Source organism: Chiloscyllium punctatum, chromosome 25, assembly GCF_047496795.1.
Source record: "Chiloscyllium punctatum isolate Juve2018m chromosome 25, sChiPun1.3, whole genome shotgun sequence".
Taxonomy (NCBI): Eukaryota; Metazoa; Chordata; class Chondrichthyes; order Orectolobiformes; family Hemiscylliidae; genus Chiloscyllium; species Chiloscyllium punctatum.
The window spans coordinates 27,186,641-27,206,668 of NC_092763.1; the positions used below are offsets into that span (position 1 = coordinate 27,186,641).

The 20,028-nt window shown below is 44.0% G+C and overlaps 1 protein-coding gene across 2 annotated transcripts in view; it reads right to left on the minus strand.

The window, feature by feature from the left end:
• LOC140495784 (gamma-aminobutyric acid receptor subunit gamma-4-like) overlaps nucleotides 1–20,028 on the minus strand; it is a 219,869-nt gene that overhangs the window by 44,695 nt on the left and 155,146 nt on the right. For both annotated transcript variants that reach the window (XM_072594887.1, XM_072594886.1), the window contains exon 4: nucleotides 4,244–4,464. In XM_072594887.1, the coding sequence (XP_072450988.1) occupies nucleotides 4,244–4,464 (221 nt within the window). The remainder of the gene's footprint in view (nucleotides 1–4,243; nucleotides 4,465–20,028) is intronic.

The following is a 20,028-nucleotide window of genomic DNA, read 5'->3' on the forward strand; positions in this document are numbered from 1 at the left end:
TAAAGCCCTCCAATATAATCTGCATTCATCTCTGCTTTTAACTACTCCATTGGTGGCCTTAAGTTGTCTATGGCCTGAGCTCTGGATTCCCCTCTCTATACCTCTCTACCTTTCTCTCCTACTTAAGATGTTTCTTAAACCTTAATTCTTTGAACAAATTTTTCATTGTCTATTTTGTTATTGACTTATATGATTCATGTTGAAGTTGGGACTGTGTGATACTCAGTCAGATCTGATGCACAATGATAAATGGACCCACAGATGTTTCAGACCTTGAACAATTTTATATTAATATTGATATCAGGAAAAATTAATTAGAGAAAGAATGCTGAAATAATTTCTTGCCTTAAATGTTCTTCTTGCTTCCTTCTGTTGAACAGAAATTGTAATTTCCCAATCACACGGAGGAGGTTTCTGCTGCATTCCTTATTAATTTCAATGTCATAATGGCAGAAATCTGAAGTAAATTCTCAGGCCTTTCTTTCATGACTAAGAATGTCAACCTCTTTTCGGAGACAGGCCTGACCACATCCAGTTATTGAATAAGTCTAACTTGATACAAGCCTAGTTTAATTTGCAGTTAACATTAAATTGAAATCTGCAGATTACATTCTGTAGTTGCCAATCTTAAGCAGGATTTTAACTAGAGTTCCAGTGAAAGAGCAGCTTATTTAAGAATAAATAGATCCACATTAAGAGAGTCATACAGCTTTTTTATATTAGGAGTAGATCAAATTAGCCAACTGTGTGCGATTTAGCACTTAAATAGAAAAATAGGAGCAAGAGTAGGCCATTTGGCCTCTCAAGCCTGCTCTGCCATTCAGTGTGACTTAAGTGCAATTATGTCACAGTCAAGCGATTAAATTAGATAAGGGGAAGAGGAGAAACAGATGTTCTGGTGTTTTGACTTTTCATAAACTTTTTAACCTTTCAAAATTTATTCTTAAATTGTTATAGATGAAGAAGCTAGTTATTTAGCAAGTATCTGGAAGTGACTAAGGTCTACTCTATTCCTAAAACTCAAAATAACACAGCAACTGGTGGAAAGGTTAATAAAGTATATACAAAAATGCCTAAATACAACATTGAATGAAATAATTAAGCAACTCTTAGATCACATTAAGAATGGCTGAACAGATGATGTGTCACAGTTACAGCATGTGGAAGTTGATGGGTAAAAGTTTCCTGATGAAGACCTTATGCCCGAAACATCAATTCTCCTGCTCAATGTATGCTGCCTGATCTTGCTGTGCTTTTCTAGCACCACACTCTTGACTCTGATCTCCAGCATCTGCAGTCCTCATTTTCTTCTGTGGATAAGAGTTTCACCCAGAATGAACATGCATGTGGCAAGGATTGAAAATGGATCAGATTCAATTCAGAGTTTGAGCTAGAGACCAATATGCAGACTCGGCAACCTTTATGGATGGGAAAGTTACCTTAATTCTTTTTACCACCTCACAGTAATATTGCTTAGAGTTGGATCACCTAATTTGGTGTGTGCAGGGAAAGGACAGTGTAGTTGTCAATCCAGAGGGCTGGAACCTCAGTTTTTGTAGCTGTCTAATAAGTTTGAAACTGTTTCAGTATTGTGTAAGGTGCCATATCAAAATTTACTGCAGATGATAAAAGGTCATGCAGGTGATAGAATATTACTATGGATGCAACATTGGCTGGTTCACAGGAATTAGAGAATGGACATAAGTTTTTTTTTAAAAGATTAACAATATATAAGGAATGGTGTGGCTCAGAGATCAGTGCTGGAATCGCAATTGTGTATAATTTATGTAAGTGACTTACCATATACAATTGTGTAAAAGTCAAATTTCTTTACACTGTTTTTTAAGGTTAAATTTATGAGGTCAACTATTACATGGATACTACTTTTGAGAGGCTGAAATTCATGCTACAGCACAAAATACCATATCATTAGCAGAAGCCCAATTGATCTATAAACAAAGAAAGAAAAGAAACACAACAAATTACTGTAATTCCACAAGTGCAATAGGGGAATTGAGCTTAGCTGAGCTGTACACAAAGGGAGGGCGTCACCTGACTCTGACCTGATGCATCTAAAACTTTCTTGCCAAATTCTTCCAATTCTCTCTGTTTTATCACATCTACTGTTGTTTTAGTTTTTTTGAAACTAACATTTTAAGCTTTGATTGCTGATAAAATCAGTTAGCAGACTCTCATGCAGTCTCATCGATCATGGTAACCATCAGAAATCAACAGCTGCAGGTAGTTATAGTGATGTAAATGCATATATGCCTATCTCATATGGGAAATTATGGTATGATTAACTTTTCATTACACTAATTGTATTAATTATATTGCCCGTCTGATAACAAACTTAAGAAATTCGTAGCCTAATGTTGGTGTGAATAGTACATCGAAAAACACTTAATGGCATGAAAATGAAAATTCATTTCCTCATCTTAACATTTATGTGCAAGATAATACCTTGACTCACAAATGCTTATCTGTTATCTGTGAAGAACTACAGTCAAGTTTTACTTGAGATATATGGAAAATTTCAGATTTATTTGGCCAAAAATAGGGTTCGACATTTACATGAGATCAACTTTTAATCGAGTATATATGGTACATGAAAGGATGGATGATTTAGCTTCCAAATTTAATGATGACACATGCGGGGTAGGAAAATTAATTGTGAATCAGACATGAGGAGGCTACAAAAAAAAAGTTATAGACAGGTTAAGTGAATGGGTAATGATCTGTCAAATGGAGTATAATGAGGAAAATGTCAAAATGCTCATTGTGGCAGGAGGAATAAACAAAAGGAATATTATCTAAATGATGAGAACTCTAAAATGCAGAGAGATCTGGGTGATCTAGTGCATAAATTACAGAGTGTTAACATGCAGGCACAGCAAGTAATTAAACTAATCAAATGTTATCATTTTTCCCAAGTGGAATTTAATTAAAAAGTGGGAGGTTATGCTGCAGTCATACAGGATACCGGTGAGATCACAGCTTGTTTTCATAATGTGCTTTTTCGAGAAACTTGGTTCATAGATTTATTTAATTTAAAACTTGATCTGGATAAGGCATTTATTTGGCTCAGTAACTAGGAAATAGTATTTTTATTTTTATTTGTTGTAACCCATGGAGTAGTGGGATTAGAATGATAGTGTACTCCTTCAAGCTCATAGCTTTATAAATACACATATAGACAGTGCCATCACTTTTTTAATATTCATTAATGGGATGAGGGCATAACTGGCTAGGTCTACATTTATTACCCTTCCCCAATTGTCCAGAAGGCAGATAAGAGTCAATTACATTACTGTGGGTCTGGAGCCACATGTAATCCAGAGCAGATAAGAATGGAGTTTCATTTCCGAAGTATACTGGTGAATCAGATGTGTTTTTCCGGACAATCGATTCATGTTCATCATTAGACACTTAGTCCCAATCTTTTATTGAATTCAAATTCCACCATCTGCCATGACAGGATTTGAACCTGGGATCCCAGAACATTCCCTGGGTCTCCGGATTAAAGGTACAGCAATGATACCACCAGGGTGTCACTTCCCCTATGGTTAAATCAGTTGGCTGGACAGCTGATCTGCAATCTGGATTAGAGTGGTGCTGGAAAAGCACAGCAGATCAGGCAGCATTCGAGGTGCAAGATTTTCCTGCTCCTCAGATGCTGCCTGACCTGCTGTGCTTTTCCAGCACCACTCTAATCTAGACCCTGGTTTCCAGCATCTGCAGTCCTTGTTTTCACTTAGCTGATCTGCAATGTAGAATGATGCCAACAGTGCAGATTTGATTCCTAAACCAGCTGAAGTTATTATGAGGACCCTCCTTCTCAACCTCATTTCTCACTGGGATGCAATGATTCTCAGGTTAAGCCACCATCTTTGGTCTCTCTGTAATGAGAGAGAAGCCCATGTTTTGGCAACTTGAGCCAAAAATATACATGGAAACTTGCTGGAGTTGGAGTGTAAATGTGTTGATGTCTTCTTTTTGGGAAAACAATGAACTGCAATAGGCCATAGCTGAGGTTGGAAGCAGGCATATGGCAAAGACAAAGGGCTGTCTGAGGAGAGGGGTTTGTGGTGGGGGGGGGGGGGGAGGTGGTGGGGCGGGGGGAAGGATGGCTGTTTGTGAGAAGAAGGAAGGGAGGAAGGCTTTTTGAGGTAGGCAGTCTGTCTGAGGTGGGGCTGGAGCAGTGGGTAGTGATATGATGTGATGTCCAGGTCAACAACCTTACCTCAGAGTATAGAGGATCTTGCCATCATTCCAAATTCTCAGCAGTTGATTGGGTGTGGTGATCCAATGAGAATCAGCCCGCTTTGAGTTTCGGAATATGGTGTCTGGGATCCAGATGCGCCCCACCATGTTACTGTTCAATGTCAGGACTTTCAGTGTGCTGTTAAAACGCAGCCTTCTGTCATACCATGTTTGTGCGAAGAAGATATCGATGGTGTACTCCTGCAACATAAGACAGTATTTTTTTCATACACAAGACCTCATTTGTAAAATCACCAATCTCAGACTTGTGACAATCTCTTTGGACTCTACGTTCAAGACAATGGTCAGTAGTCACTTTATAAGTGTAACTGAGAATCAGAGTGAGAATCTGAGGGGGAGGGAGATAGTTTGCAATTCATCCTGGCGAGTAGGTTTGAAGTGACAGCACCTATAGTAAGATAAACAAGATCAGGATCAGGGCATTTCACTGTATCTGCCATTGGTTTAACATGCTCAAAAACCCTTCAGCTCAAACAAAAGGTTTGCCCATTAAATACTGGAAGTATGAACTGGTAACAGTACAATAAGGGAAAGAGGGCACCAAGCACTGGAACAGTGTAAGAACCAGGCTTCGAAAAGAAAATCTGAAGGAATGAGGCTCCACATTGGTAGTAGTCTGTGTTCAGTGCCGAAGAGGTTGACTGTCAGTAATTAGTACTTAACTCCATTATTAAAAAGATATTTAAACATAATGATGTAACTTCACTGTCTGTGATGAGCTTAATGGGTAATTATAGAATCCCTACAGTGTGGAAACAGGCCCTTCAGCCCAACAAGTCCACACTGACCCTCTGAAGAGTAAACCATGCAGACCCATTCCCCCTACACTATATTTACCCCTGACTAATCCACCCAACCTAACATTCCTCCTAGACACTATGGATAATTTAGCATGGCCAATTCAACTAACGTGCACATCTTTGGACTGTGGGAGGAAACCGGAGCACCCGGAGGAAGCCCACACAGACGCAGGGAGAATGTACAAACTCCACACAGACAGTTGCCTGAGGCTGGAATCGAACCCGGGTCCCTAGTGCTGTGAGGCAGCAGCACCAACCACTGAGCGACTGTCCTGCTACTAATGGACAAATATTGAGAATCCCAGATTGAAAGTGGAACTAACAATGGAACAATGTAACCTGTGAACACTTGAGCTTCAACATCCATTGCCATTTCCTGAAAAATGCTGTGTATTTTATCCATAACTAAAGAAAAGAACAGTTATCCTTGTCGTTAAGTGTATAGCAAATTCAGGGTTATTGTTCCAACATCTCAAAAACTGGTGGATTATGGTTGGGTGGGAAAGGTAAAAAGTTTAAATCTGAAATAGAAACCGAATCCGTCTCAGATCAGCCTGTTTCTTATGTCAGCAGAGTCTGTGAAAGGTTAGGTCAACCATTTCGTAGGTTGTACATTAAAACCTTTTAAGAAGGTCACCTCCCACTAATTTAGAGGTGATTTATCTTAACCACTGTTGGCAATATTTCCTGCACATGGAATACACAGCAAGTAAAAGAAAGTGAGTAGGACAGGTTTCTACAAGGGAAGTGGTTTTACAGCACTGTCTGAGGGCCAGGAAGGGCTTGTTCAATTTCCCCAAATCACCCACAAATCCCCACCACTGATATCCATCATAATCATTTTGTAAGACCCTCTCAATTATTAAAACTCAACCCCCACAATGACTGGTATAACACCGCTCCCAATTGCTGTGCATGATCTTGCAACACTCCTAACACTATCATCCCCCAAACCTCATATACTCATCCATTCTCTCCTCCAACCTTCCTGATGAAGGGCTGATGCCCAAAACATCGACTCTCCTGCTTATCGAATGCTGTCTGATTTTTCCAGCACCACACTTTATAACTCAGATGTCCAGCATCTGAAGTCCTCACTTTCTCCTCCAATCTCACAAGCCCCACCTGTGCAGCACAGTATTTCTTGCTCCTGGGTCACAACACTGTCTGTGGCTGTCCCTGTACTACAGGGTCTATGCCTGTCATCATACGAGCTTCAGGGGTTGTTAAACAAAAGTATAAGTACCTTCTCATTTTAATTGCAGCAAAGGCGAGGAGAATAAGGACCGGGGACTTCCGGGAAAGTAAGCAAACCATTTCAAAAGCTGACCTCGGGAGTCGGAGGCCTCCATTTTTATTGCAGCGAGAGAACCAGGGAACTGCTGGGAAGGTAAGAAAACCATTTAAAAAGCTGATATATTGGGACAGTGGTGGAACACGAGACACTACCTGTGTAGTGTCTCCCACCCATCCTCCTCCTCTAACTGAAGAGAAAAGGACTCTGTGGTGTGTTGTTAAGGGAAGGACTTCCTGTTCTTTTTTATATTTTCTCGTGTGATTGGTTAAAAAAAACTTCTCTTTCGTTTTTCGTAACTTTAGTCTCAACTTAGATAAAGCTTAAGATTAAAAATGGCAGGAGATCCCAGAGCCGTGTTATGCTCCTCTTGTTCAATGTGGGAGTTCAGGGACACGGCTGATGTCCCTGACTCCTTCACCTGCAGGAAGTGTGTCCAGTTGCAGCTCTTGTTAGACTGCATGACAGCTCTGGAGCTGCGGATGGACTCACTTTGGAGCATACACGATGCTGAAGGGATCATGGATAGCACATTTAACGAATTGGTCACACCGCAGATTAGGATTGCTGAGGGAGAAAGGGAATGGGTGACCAAAAGGCAGAGAAAGTACAGGAAGGCAGTGAAGGTACACCCTGCGGTCATCTCCCTCCCAAACAGGTAGACCGTTTTGGATACTGTTGGGGGAGATGGCTCACCAGGGGAAGGCAGCAGTAGCCAGGTTCATGGTACCATGGCTGGCTTTGCGGTACAGAAGGGCAGGAAAAAGAGTGTAAGGGCTATGGTCACAGAGGATTCAATTGTAAGGGGCATAGATAGGTGGGTCTGTGGTCAAAAATGAGACTCCCAAATAGCATGTTGCCTCCCAGGTATGGGAGAGTGAGATTGGGTCTGTAGCTATGTGGGAGAGGGAGATTAGGCCTGCAGCTGTGTGGGAGAGGGAGATTGGGATTGTAATTGTATGGGAGAGGGAGATTGGGACTGTAGCTGTGCGGGGAAGGGAGACTGGGACTGTAGCTGTGCGGGGAAGGGAGACTGGGACTGTAGCTGTGTGGGAGAGGGAGATTGGGACAGTAGCTGTGTAGGAGAGGGAGATTGGGCCTGTAGCTGTATGGGAGAGGGAGATTGGGACTGCAGCAGTGTGGGAGAGAGAGATTGGGACTATGGCTGTGTGGGAGAGGGAGATTGGGAACGTAGTTGTGTGGGAGAGGAGACTGGGACAGTAGCTGTGTGGGGAAGGGAGATTGGAACTACAGCTGTGTGGGCGAGGGAGATTAGGACTGTAACTGTGGGAGAGGGAGATTGGGACTGTAGCTGTGTTGGAGAGGGAGATTGGGACTGTAGCTGTGTGGGAGAGGGAGATTGGGACTGTAACTGTGTGGGGGTGGGAGATTGGGATTGTAGCTGTGGCAGAGGGAGATTGGGACGGTAGCTGTGTGAGGGGACGGAGATTGGGACATGTAGCTGTATGGGAGAGTGAGATTGGGACTGTAGCTGTGTGGGAGAGGGAGATTGGGATTGTAACTGTGTGTAAGAGGGAGATTGGGTCTGTAACTGTGTGGGAGAGGAAGATTGGGTCTGTACTTGTGTGGGGGAGGGAGATTGGGACTGTAGCTGTGTGGGGGAGGGAGATTGGGACTGTAGCTGTGTGGGGGAGGGAGATTGGGACTGTAGCTGTGTGGGGGAGGGAGATTGGGACTGTAGCTGTGTGGGGGAGGGAGATTGGGACTGTAGCTGTGTGGGGGAGGGTGATTGGGACTGTAGCTGTGTGTGGTAGGGAGATTGGGATTGCAACTGTGTGGGAGAGGGAGATTGGGACTATAACTGTGTGGGGGAGGGAAATTGGGACTGTAACTGTGTGGGGGTGGGAGATTGGAAATGTACCTGTGTGGCAGAGGGAGAGTGGGACAGTAGCTGTGTGGGAGTGGGAGATTGGGACTGTAGCGGTATTGGATAAGGAGATTGGGACGGTAGCTCCTGTGGGAGAGGGAGATTGGGCCTGTAACTGTGTGGGGGAAGGAGATTGCGAATGTAACTGTGTGGGAGAGGAAGATTGGGACTGTAACTGTGTGGGAGAGGAAGATTGGGACTGTAGCTCTGGGAGCGGGAGGTTGGGACGGTAATTGTGTGAGAGAGGGAGATTGGGACTGTAGCTGTGTGGGAGAGGGAGATTGGGATTGTAGCTATGTGTGGGAGGGAGATTGGAATTGCAACTGTGTGGGAGAGGGAGATTGGGACTGTAACTGTGTGGGGGAGGGAGATTGGGACTGTAGCTATGTGTGGGAGGGAGATTGGAATTGCAACTGTGTGGGAGAGGGAGATTGGGACTGTAACTGTGTGGGGGAGGGAGATTGGGACTGTAGCTGTGGGAGAGGGAGGTTGGGATTGTAATTGTGTGGGAGAGGGAGATTAGGATTGTAACTGTGTGGGGGAGGGAGATTGGGATTGTAGCTATGTGTGGGAGGGAGATTGGAATTGCAACTGTGTGGGAGAGGGAGATTGGGACTGTAGCTGTGTGGGCGAGGGAGATTGGGACAGTAGCTGTGTGGGAGTGGGAGATTGGGACTGTAGCTGTGTTGGAGAGGGAGATTGGGACTGTAACTGTGTGGGGGAGGAACATTGCAAAAGTAACTGTGTGGGAGAGGAAGATTGGGACTGTAACTGTGTGGGGGAGGGAGATTGGGACTGTAACTGTGTGGGGGAGGGAGATTGGGACTGTAGCTGTGTGGGAGAGGGTGATTGGGACTGTAGCTGTGTGTGGGAGGGAGATTGGGACTGTAACTGTGTGGGAGAGGGAGATTGGGATTGTAGCTATGTGTGGGAGGGAGATTGGAATTGCAACTGTGTGGGAGAGGGAGATTGGGACTGTAACTGTGTGGGGGAGGGAGATTGGGACTGTAGCTATGTGTGGGAGGGAGATTGGAATTGCAACTGTGTGGGAGAGGGAGATTGGGACTGTAACTGTGTGGGGGAGGGAGATTGGGACTGTAGCTGTGGGAGAGGGAGGTTGGGATTGTAATTGTGTGGGAGAGGGAGATTAGGATTGTAACTGTGTGGGGGAGGGAGATTGGGACTGTAGCTATGTGTGGGAGGGAGATTGGAATTGCAACTGTGTGGGAGAGGGAGATTGGGACTGTAGCTGTGTGGGCGAGGGAGATTGGGACAGTAGCTGTGTGGGAGTGGGAGATTGGGACTGTAGCTGTGTTGGAGAGGGAGATTGGGACTGTAACTGTGTGGGGGAGGAACATTGCAAAAGTAACTGTGTGGGAGAGGAAGATTGGGACTGTAACTGTGTGGGGGAGGGAGATTGGGACTGTAACTGTGTGGGGGAGGGAGATTGGGACTGTAACTGTGTGGGGGAGGGAGATTGGGACTGTAGCTGTGTGGGAGAGGGTGATTGGGACTGTAGCTGTGTGTGGGAGGGAGATTGGGACTGTAACTGTGTGGGAGAGGGAGATTGGGACTGTAACTGTGGGAGAGGGAGGTTGAGACTGTAATAGTGTGGGCGAGGGAGATTGGGACTGTAGCTGTGTGGGCTAGGGAGATTGGGACTGTAGCTGTGTGGGCTAGGGAGATTGGGACTGTAGCTGTGTGGGAAAGGGAGATTGGAACTGTACCTGTGTGGCAGAAGGAGATTGGGACAGTAGCTGTGTGGGGGAGGGAGATTGGGACTGTAGCTGTGTGGGGGAAGGAGATTGGGACTGTAGCTGTGTGGGACAGGGAGATTGGGACTGTAACTGTGTTGGGGAGGGAGATTGGGACTGTAGCTGTGGGAGAGGGAGATTGGGACTGTAGCTGTGTGGGACAGGGAGATTGGGACTGTAACTGTGTGGGGGTGGGAGATTGGTTTGTAACTGTGTGGGGGTGGGAGATTGGAACTGTAGCTGTTTGGGCGAGGGAGATTGGGACTGTAGCTGTGTGGGGGAGGGAGATTGGGACTGTAGCTGTGTGGGGGAGGGAGATTGGGACTGTAGATGTGTGGGGGAGGGAGATTGGGACTGTAGATGTGTGGGAGAGGGAGATTGGGACTGTAGATGTGTGGGAGAGGGAGATTGGGACTGTAACCGTGTAGGAGAGGGAGATTGGGACTGTAGCTGTGTGGGGGAGGGAGATTGGGACTGTAGATGTGTGGGAGAGGGAGATTGGGACTGTAACTGTGTGGGAGTGGGAGATTGGGACTGTAATGGTATTGGAGAAGGAGATTGAGATGGTAGCTCCTGTGGGAGAGGGAGATTGGGCCTGTAGCTGTGTTGGAGAGGGAGATTGTGACTGTAGCTGTGTGGGACAGGGAGATTGGGACTGTAACTGCGTTGGGGAGGGAGATTGGGACTGTAGCTGTGGGAGAGGGAGATTGGGACTGTAGCTGTGTGGGACAGGGAGATTGGGACTGTAACTGTGTGGGGGTGGGAGATTGGTTTGCAACTGTGTGGGGCAGGGAGATTGGAACTGTAGCTGTTTGGGAGAGGGGGATTGGGACTGTAGCTGTGTGGGGGAGGGAGATTGGGACTGTAGCTGTGTGGGGGAGGGAGATTGGAACTGTTGCTACGTTCGGGAGTGTAGGCTCAGACTGTCCCTGTATTGAGAATGATCAGACTGTGGTTCTCAGGAGGAGGTAAAGGCTTCTAGCTACGTGAAGTTTTGGAAGGTTTGATTGTAATTGTGATGAAGGTATTAACAAGCAAACACTTGAACCAAGACAGTGATAGGCCATTCAGCCCCTTCAGTTTATTTTGTCATGGAATAACATCGTTGCTATTTGGATTATAATCTGAAATCCACATTCCTGCCACACTTTGATAACCTTTCATCCCCTTATCAACAATCTACTCCTGTGTTAAAATTATTGAAGGATTGTTTCATGCTATCAAGATATTGCCTCATCTATGTTTTAAATGGGAGACCTCTGATTTTAAACAGTGGCCCCAGTTCTAAATTTTCCAATAAATGAAAACATCCTTTCCCCACCCACCTTATTAATATCCTTCAGGATGTCAAATGATTTAATCAAGTTTTTTCTTCATCTTCTAAATTCCAAGGATACAAGCTCAGGTTGTGCAAGTTTTTAGGATTGTTTCTTTTTATTTTGTGTTATTAAAAACTGTAGACTGAAATAAGGAAGAGCTATTTTGAAAGAATGGCTGCAGTTCTGAAAGCAAGTAACCTTATATCCATACAAAGCATCATGTAAATAACTGTCTGAAAAAGCAGTAATTGGAGTTTGAGTTGCAGACAGTTTGGAGCCGAGGAGGTGTACAGATATAGATTTTGCTGGCAATAAGAAGTTGATTGGTGTATGGACTAGTGACTCGTTATGCATGCTGAAGACCTTTTCTGCTTGCCAAAGACTGTGGAATTGGTTATTGTGTAACAGAACAGCCATACTGAGAACAGGTTACAAAGATAATGAAAATTTCAGCTCAGGAGCGGTCTCTCTGTTCTCTGCAGTCAAAACTAACATTAAACCAAAGGCAAACCAGTTTATCTTTCATGCAGCAGTTGCTGTAATCTGTAACCTTTAGTTAGTAAGTCAGAGACCTTTTATAACTGAGCCAGCCACCTTGTGACTCCTACCAACTAATGGAAGCATCTGGAGAAAGTCGACAAAACCAACGTGCTAGCCCATTTAAATTAGCAGTATTCCATGCCAAGATATTACCTGTAGCTAGAGTCTAATAATTTGTAATAAATAATAGATTCATACAGTGTAAAAAAGCCCTTTAATCCATCGGGTCTACACCGATGTAACTTATACTAAAGGTGCACTGATCCCATTTTCCTGCACTTGACCCACATCCTTAAATGTTATATTTGAAGTGCGTATCCAAATATGTTTTGAAGGTTGCAAGGTTTCTGGAATATACTATCTTCTCATTCCAGATTCCTACCACCTATTAAGTGAAAATGTTTTGCCTAATCTGCTTTGAATCTCCAGCCCCTTACCCTAAAACTATGCCCTTACACAATCGGCCTCTCAACCAAGGGGAACAGTTGCTCTCTTTTCACCCTGTCCATAACCCCTCATAATCTTATATTGCTCAATTATGTGCCCCCCCCAGTTTTCTCTGCTCTGCAGAAAACAATCCAAGCCCTATCTAGTATCTGCTTGTAGCTCAAATTCTCCAACATAGGCAACATTTTGGTGAACTTTCTCTGTACCTCCTGCAGTGCTATCAGTTCCCTTCCTCTAGTGAGGCAGCCAGAACAGCTGGCAGTACATTCGCTGTGGCCTGACCAACTCTGTGGAACTCTAATGTTACCTTCCTGCTGTTATGCTCTATGCCATGACTCATAAAAGCCAGTGTCCAGAGCCTTCTTAACTATCCTGTTCACATGCTCTGCTGATTTCAGTGATCTGTGAGTAACTATTCCAAGACCCCTTTGTTCCTCTAAGCTACCCAGTGGCCTGCCATACATTAAATACTCCCTCATCTTGTTTTTTCTTCTAAAGGACATCACCTCATACTTATCAGGGTTAAATACCATCTACCACTCGTCTGCCCATCCGATCAACCCATCTATATCATCCTTTAACCTACGAACACCTTCCTTGTTCTTAACCACTCTACTAACCTTGGTGTCATCTGCAAATTTGCTTAATATTCCCCCAACATTTTCATCTACATCATTTATGTACATAACAAACAATATGGATCCCATCACTGATCTTTGTACACTGCTGGACACCAACCTCCAGTCACTCAAACAGTCTTACACCACTATCCTTTTTGTCCAGTTACAAGCCAGTTTCTGATACATCTCATCAAGTTTCTCCCAATTCCTTGACCTCCCTCTGACAAAACCATGCTTACTATCCTTAATTAACCCATGCCTTTCCAAATGAATATTAATTTGCTCCTTCAGAAATTTCTCCAATTGTTTTCCTAACATTGACATGAGACTCACTGGTCTCCTGGCTTGTCTTGACCATTCTTCTTAAAAGGGAACCAAATTAGCCATCCTCCAGTTCACTGGTGTTTTCCCCGTGGCCAGAAAGGGACTACAAATTTGTGTCGGGGCCTCTGCAATTTGTTGCCTCACCTCCCACAGCAGCCTGGGATGCAATTCATCTAGGCCAGAGGAATTGTCTGTTTTTAAGCACGGCAACACCTCTAATACCTCCCCATTTCCAAACTGTGCAAGTTTCTCACAGTCCGTCTCGCTGAATTTCATACAATTGTTCTCCTTTTCCAGACTGAAAACTGAAGAGAAGCATTCATTCAAAACCTTTTCAATGTCCTGCAGCTTCAACACAGGTTGCCCCCTTGGTCCCCAATAGGCCTCACTCGGTCCGTGGTTAACCTTTAACTCTTTAATCTATTTATAAAATATCTTAAGATTGTCCCTAATCCTGTTCACAAGTCTTTTTCTCATGCCCTCTTTTTGCTCTTCTAATTGCTTTCAATTGGAACGTTCAACTTTCAATAATCCGTGTTCAGTGCGGAAACCTGAACTCTGCTTTTTATCAGAGTCGAGAGTGTGGTGCTGGAAAAGCCCAGCAGGTCTGGCAGTATCCAAGGCAGGAGAATCATTCTTGATGAAGGGTTTATGTCCGAAACGTTGATTCTCCCGCTCCTCAGATACTGCCTGGCCTGCTGTGCTTTTCCAGCACCACACTCTCGACTCTGATCTCCAGCATCTGCAGTCCATACTTTCTCCTCTGCTTCCTGTCAACCTGGGTCTGAAAGTCAGCTAAATTGGGGAACCTTTGTGAACTTTATAAAAATTATTAATTTATGTGATAACTTCAACAATAGCAGGACTCGCTTTCCAGAACACTACCTCAGTGAGAGGTAACAGTGATGTAAAAGCTACACTATCAGCCGGACATTGTCAGTCTTGGATAAATAAGGAAAATGTCAATAATAGACTGCAGGGAGAGAAAAAGCTGATCATGTACAACACCTAGACAGAAATGCGGGAATTGTAATAGGAAAGTTGCAGTGTTTTCTATAAATATTAAATTTATCTGTAAACACAGTGATAAGACTGGCTCTCCCCACAGACATCACCTGATTTCCTGAGTCCCCTTATCAATTTGTTGTGTTGTCTGAAAGATAATATTTCTCTTGTGCACAACTTGGGGAAGTGGCAGCAGTGTAGTGATGTCATTGGACAATTAATCTAAAACCTCAGGGTAATTTTCAAAGGATATGGATTTCCATCTTGTCATGGCAATTGATGAAGTCTGGATTCATATAAACAATCTGGTCTAATGGTGACCATATAACTATGATCAATTGTAAAAACCCATCTAGCTTAGAAATTCTCTTCAAGCAACATGAAGGTCCAGGTTTTCTAGCAATTAATGGCCATAAATCCCACATCTTATCTCCCTCAAAACTTTACTTTTCCTTCTCCTAAGTCTGTTCACTTCCTATGAACAGTAGGCAAACTAACTCACACATTAAATTGTTGGATTCATTTCCAAGAAGACATACTGTGAACCAATTCCAATTTGGAAAATGTTCAATTAAAAATGTTCCAGTTTTTTCACATAGTTTTGAATTACAAATATGTTTTCCTAACAGTACGTTTCCCAACATGTACAATTTTCTTCATTCATTCCAGGAATCAGACAGGCAAACATTCTCTGAACTGCTTCCAATGCAATTATATCTTGCCCTTAAGTAAGGAGACCAACATTGTGCACGGCATTCCAGATGTGCCTCACCAAAGCCCTGTACAATTGTGGCAAAATTTCAAGATTTTTATGCTCGACCCTTTTGCAAGCAATGCCAACATCCAATCTGCATGTTAACTTTCAATGTTCATGTAAAAATGCAAGTACAGAAAATAGGAGCAGGAGTAGCCCATTCAGCCCTTCGAGCCTACTTCATCATTCAATATGATCATGGCTGATCATCCAACTCAGTGCCATGTTCCTGCTTTCTCCCCATACTCTTCGATCCCTTTAGCCCTAAGAGTTACATAGAATCATATCATAGAATCCTTATCGAGTGGAAACAGGCCATTCTGCCCAGCAAGTCCACACCAACCTTCCAAAGAGCACCCCCCCCCCACCCCCACCGATGCATCCCCTTACTCTATCCCTGTAACCCTGCATTTCACATTACTAACTAACACACCCCTGACACTAGGAGCAACTTAGCTTGACCAATCCACCTAACTGGTGCATCTTTGAACTGGAGCATTTGGTGGAAAACCATGCAGACATAGGGAGAGCATGCAAACTCCACACAGATAGTCAAGCAAGAGTGTAATTGAATCTAATCCTTTCCTAAAAGTGGCATGGACACATGTACAAAGACATACACTCCTCTGTACCACTGCATTATGCACTCTCTCTATTTAAGTCACATTTGTGGGCGGCATGGTGGCACAGTGGTTAGCACTGCTGCCTCACAGCGCCAGAGACCCGGGTTCAATTCCCACCTCAGGCGACTGACTGTGTGGAGTTTGCAGAATCTCCCTGTGTCTGCGTGGGTTTGCTCCGGTTTCCTCCCACAGACCAAAGATGTGCAGGTCAGGTGAATTGGCCATGCTAAATTGTCCGTAGTGTTAGGTAAGGGGTAAATGTAGGGGTATGAGTGGTTGGCGGGTCGGTGTGGACTTGTTGGGCTGAAGGGCCTGTTTCCACACTGTAAAATAATCTAAAGTTAACTTTTCAATTCTTCCTGTAACCTAATATTTTATCACATTGTACTCCATCTGTTTTTTTTTTTGCTAAGTCATTTATCTTGTCCCTTTGCAATCTCATTTTAAGCTCGTAAGAAGTTCTTTTCCTATCTTTCCTGGTAACAACAGCCAACTGGCTGCAATATATTTAACATCTTCATCTAAATTAATAACATAAATCATACAGAGCTAAAGTCCTAGCACTGATCTTCACTAGTTTCAGTTTGCCAAATTGAAAAAGACTCCCTGTTCATTAGCCAATCCTTATATACCCAAATCATGAGATCTTAAATGTGTAGTTACATTTTATATGACATGTTACTTAGTACATTTCCAAAATCCAAATATACAACAGCTACTAGTTCCCATTTATCCATCCTGTTTGTTAGAACTGAAATACATTTGTCAAGCATGGTTTTCCTTTCACAAAACCATGTTGACTCTGCCTGATTGCAATCCAGTTTTCTAAATGTCCTGCTGCCATTTCCTTAATAATGAGTCCTAGTGAGAGATGTCAGATTAACTGGCCTAAGGTCTACTACTTTCTTTCCTTCTCCGTTATTGAATAAAGGTATTTCATTTGTGATTTTCCAATTAGCTACAACCTTTCCAGATCTAGAGAGTTTTGAAAGAAACATGACCAATTACCTCCTCAGTGATTTAGAACATAGAACATAGAAAAATACAGCGCAGTACAGGCCCTTTGGCCCTCGATGTTGCGCCGATCCAAGCCCACCTAACCTACACTAGCCCACTATCCTCCATAAGCATATCCAATGCTCGCTTAAATGCCCATAAAGAGGGAGAGTCACCACTGCTTTCTTTTAATATTGTCAGATACTGAAATAATTTTCTGGATTAGTGGTGATGGAAAAGCACAGCAGTTCAGGCAGCATCCGAGGAGAAGTAACATCGACATTTCAGGCAAAAGCCCTTCATCAGGAATACAGGCAGAGTGCCTGAAGGGTGGAGAGATAAATGAGAAGAGGGTGAGGGTGGGGAGAAAGTAGCATTGAGTACAATAGGTGAGTGGGAGAGGGGATGAAGGTGATAGGTCAGGGAGGAGGGTGGAGTGGATAGGTGGAAAAGGAGATAGGCAGGTAGGACAAGTCATGGGGACAGAGCTGTTGCAGTGGGAGAGGGACTCGCTGAGATTCTTGTAGAGAGAGGAGGAAAACATCAAGGCAGGCATCCTTGCAAGAGGATTCGCAGTAGATTTAAAAACAACTATGACTGCAGATGCTGGAAACCAGATTCTGGATTCGTGATGCTGGAAAAGCACAGCAGTTCAGGCAGCATTCGAGAAGCAGGAAAATTGACATTTCAAGCAAAAGCCCTTCATCAAGAATACAGGCAGAGTGCCTGAAGGGTGGAGAGATAAATGAGAAGAGGGTGGGGGTGGGGAGAAAGTAGCATAGAGTACAATAGGTGTGTGGGGGATGAAAGTACTGAAATAAACCAATGTTCAAATGCAGTGAGTCCTGATCAACATCCAGGTTTGGGTTAACAAGTGACTACGCACATTCACATCATCCAAATGCCCGCCAATGGCAATCTCAATTAAGACAAATCTGACCATCATCACTTGGCATTTAACAGTGTTACCATCACTTAGTCTCCCACTATCAACATCCTTGGTGTTACCACTGACCAGAAACTCAACTGGACACACCACATAAACACAGTGGCTACAAAAGCAAGTCAGGGGCTAAAAGCACACCTAAATAACTCACCTCCTGACTCCACAAAGCCTGTCCATCATCTACAAGGCACAAGTCAGGAGTGCGATAGAATACCTCCCACTTGCCCAGATAAATACAGCTCCAACCACATTCAAGAAGCTTGACACCATCCAGGACCTTTGAGGTCAGGTCCTTTCATCAGCAGATTCACCAGGATGATAGCGAGGCTTAAGGATAACATCATGTTGAGGGCACTAAAGTATTCCCTGAGATTAGGTGATTCAGAGCTGATTTTGATCAAACTGTCAGAAATGTTCAATATAGAGAAATATCCTTCAGATGTGGGAATTAAGAATGTGAAACATGACATACAATGAAGAGCAGGAATAGACCATTTGGTGTCATGAGGTAAAAACAATGACTGCAGATGCTGGAAACCAGATTCTGGATTAGTGGTGCTGGAAGAGCTCAGCAGTTCAGGCAGCATCCAAGTAGCTTCGAAATCGACGTTTCGGGCAAAAGCCCTTCATCAGGAATAAAGTCAGTGAGCCTGAAGCGTGGAGAGATAAGCTAGAGGAGGATGGGGGTGGGGAGAAAGTAGCATAGAGTACAATGGGTGAGTGGGGGAGGGGATGAAGGTGATAGGTCAAAGAGGAGAGGGTGGAGTGGATAGGTGGAAAAGAAGATAGGCAGGTAGGACAAGTCCGGACAAGTTACTCTGCCGAGGACATGGAGGTCCTGGGCCTCCTTCACCCCTGCTCCCTCACCACCAGACGCCAGGAGGAAGAACGCCTCATCTTCCGCCTCGGAACACTTCAACCAGAGGGCATCAATGTGGACTTCAACAGTTTCCTCATTTCCCCTTCCCCCACCTCACCCTAGTTCTAAAATTCCAGCTCAGTAACTGTCCCCATAACTTGTCCGGACTTATGGAATTAAGGAGAATCCAAAGGGCTTTTACAAATATATTAAGGACAAAAGCGTAACTAGGGAGGGAATAGGGCCCCTCAAAGATCAGCAAGGCGGCCTTTGTGTGGAGCCACAGAAAGTGGGGGAGATACTAAATGAATATTTTGCATCAGTATTTAAAGTGGAAAAGAATATGAAAGATATAGACGGTAGGGAAATAGATGGTGATATCTTGCAAAATGTCCATATTACAGAGGAAGAAGTACTGGATGGCTTGAAACAGTTAAAGGTGGATAAATCCCCAGGACCCGATCGGGTGTACCCAAGAACTCTGTGGGAAGCTAGAGAAGTGATTGCTGGACCTCTTGCTGAGATATTTGTATCATCGATAGTCACAAGTGAGGTGGCGGAAGACTGGAGGTTGGCAAACGTGGTGCCACTGTTTAAGAAGGGTGATAAAGACAAGCCAGGGAACTATAGACTGGTGAGCCTGACCTCGGTAGTAGGCAAGTTATTGGAGGGAATCCTGAGGGACAGGATGTATATGTATTTGGAAAGGCAAGGACTGATTCGCGATAATCAACATGACTTTGTGCGTGGGAAATCATGTTTCACAAACTTGATTTGAGTTTTTTGAAGAAGTGACAAAGAAGATTGATGAGGGCAGAGCAGTAGATGTGATCTATATGGAATTCAGTAAGGCGTTCAACAAGGTTCCCCATGGAAGACTGATTAGCAAGGTTAGATCTCATGGAACACAGGGAGAACTAGCCATTTGGATACAGAACTGGCTCAAAGGTAGAAGACAGAGAGTGGTGGTGGAGGGTTGTTTTTCAGACTGGAGGCCTGTGACCAGTGGAGTGCCACAAGGATCGGTGCTGGACCTCTACTTTTTGTCATTTACATAAATGATTTGGATGCGAGCATAAGAGGTACAGTTAGTAAGTTTGCAGGTGACACCAAAATTGGAGGTGTAGTGGACAGCGAAGAGGGTTACCTCAGATTACAACAGGATCTTGACCAGATGGGCCAATGGGCTGAGAAGTGACAGATGGAGTTTAATTCAGATAAATGCAAGGTGCTGCATTTTGGGAAAGCAAATCTTAGCAAGACTTATACACTTAATGGTAAGGTCCTAAGGAGTGTTGCTGAACAAAGAGACCTTGGAGTGCAGGTTCATGGCTTCTTGAAAGTGGAGTCGCAGGTAGATAGGATAGTGAAGAAGGCGTTTGGTTTGCTTTCCTTTATTGGTCAGAGTATTGAGTACAGGAGTTGGGAGGTCATGTTGTGGCTGTACAGGACATTGGTTTGGCCACTGTTGGAATATTGCATGCAATTCTGGTCTCCTTCCTATCGGAAAGATGTTGTGAAACATGAAAGGGTTCAGAAAAGATTTACAAGGATGTTGCCATGGTTGGAGGATCT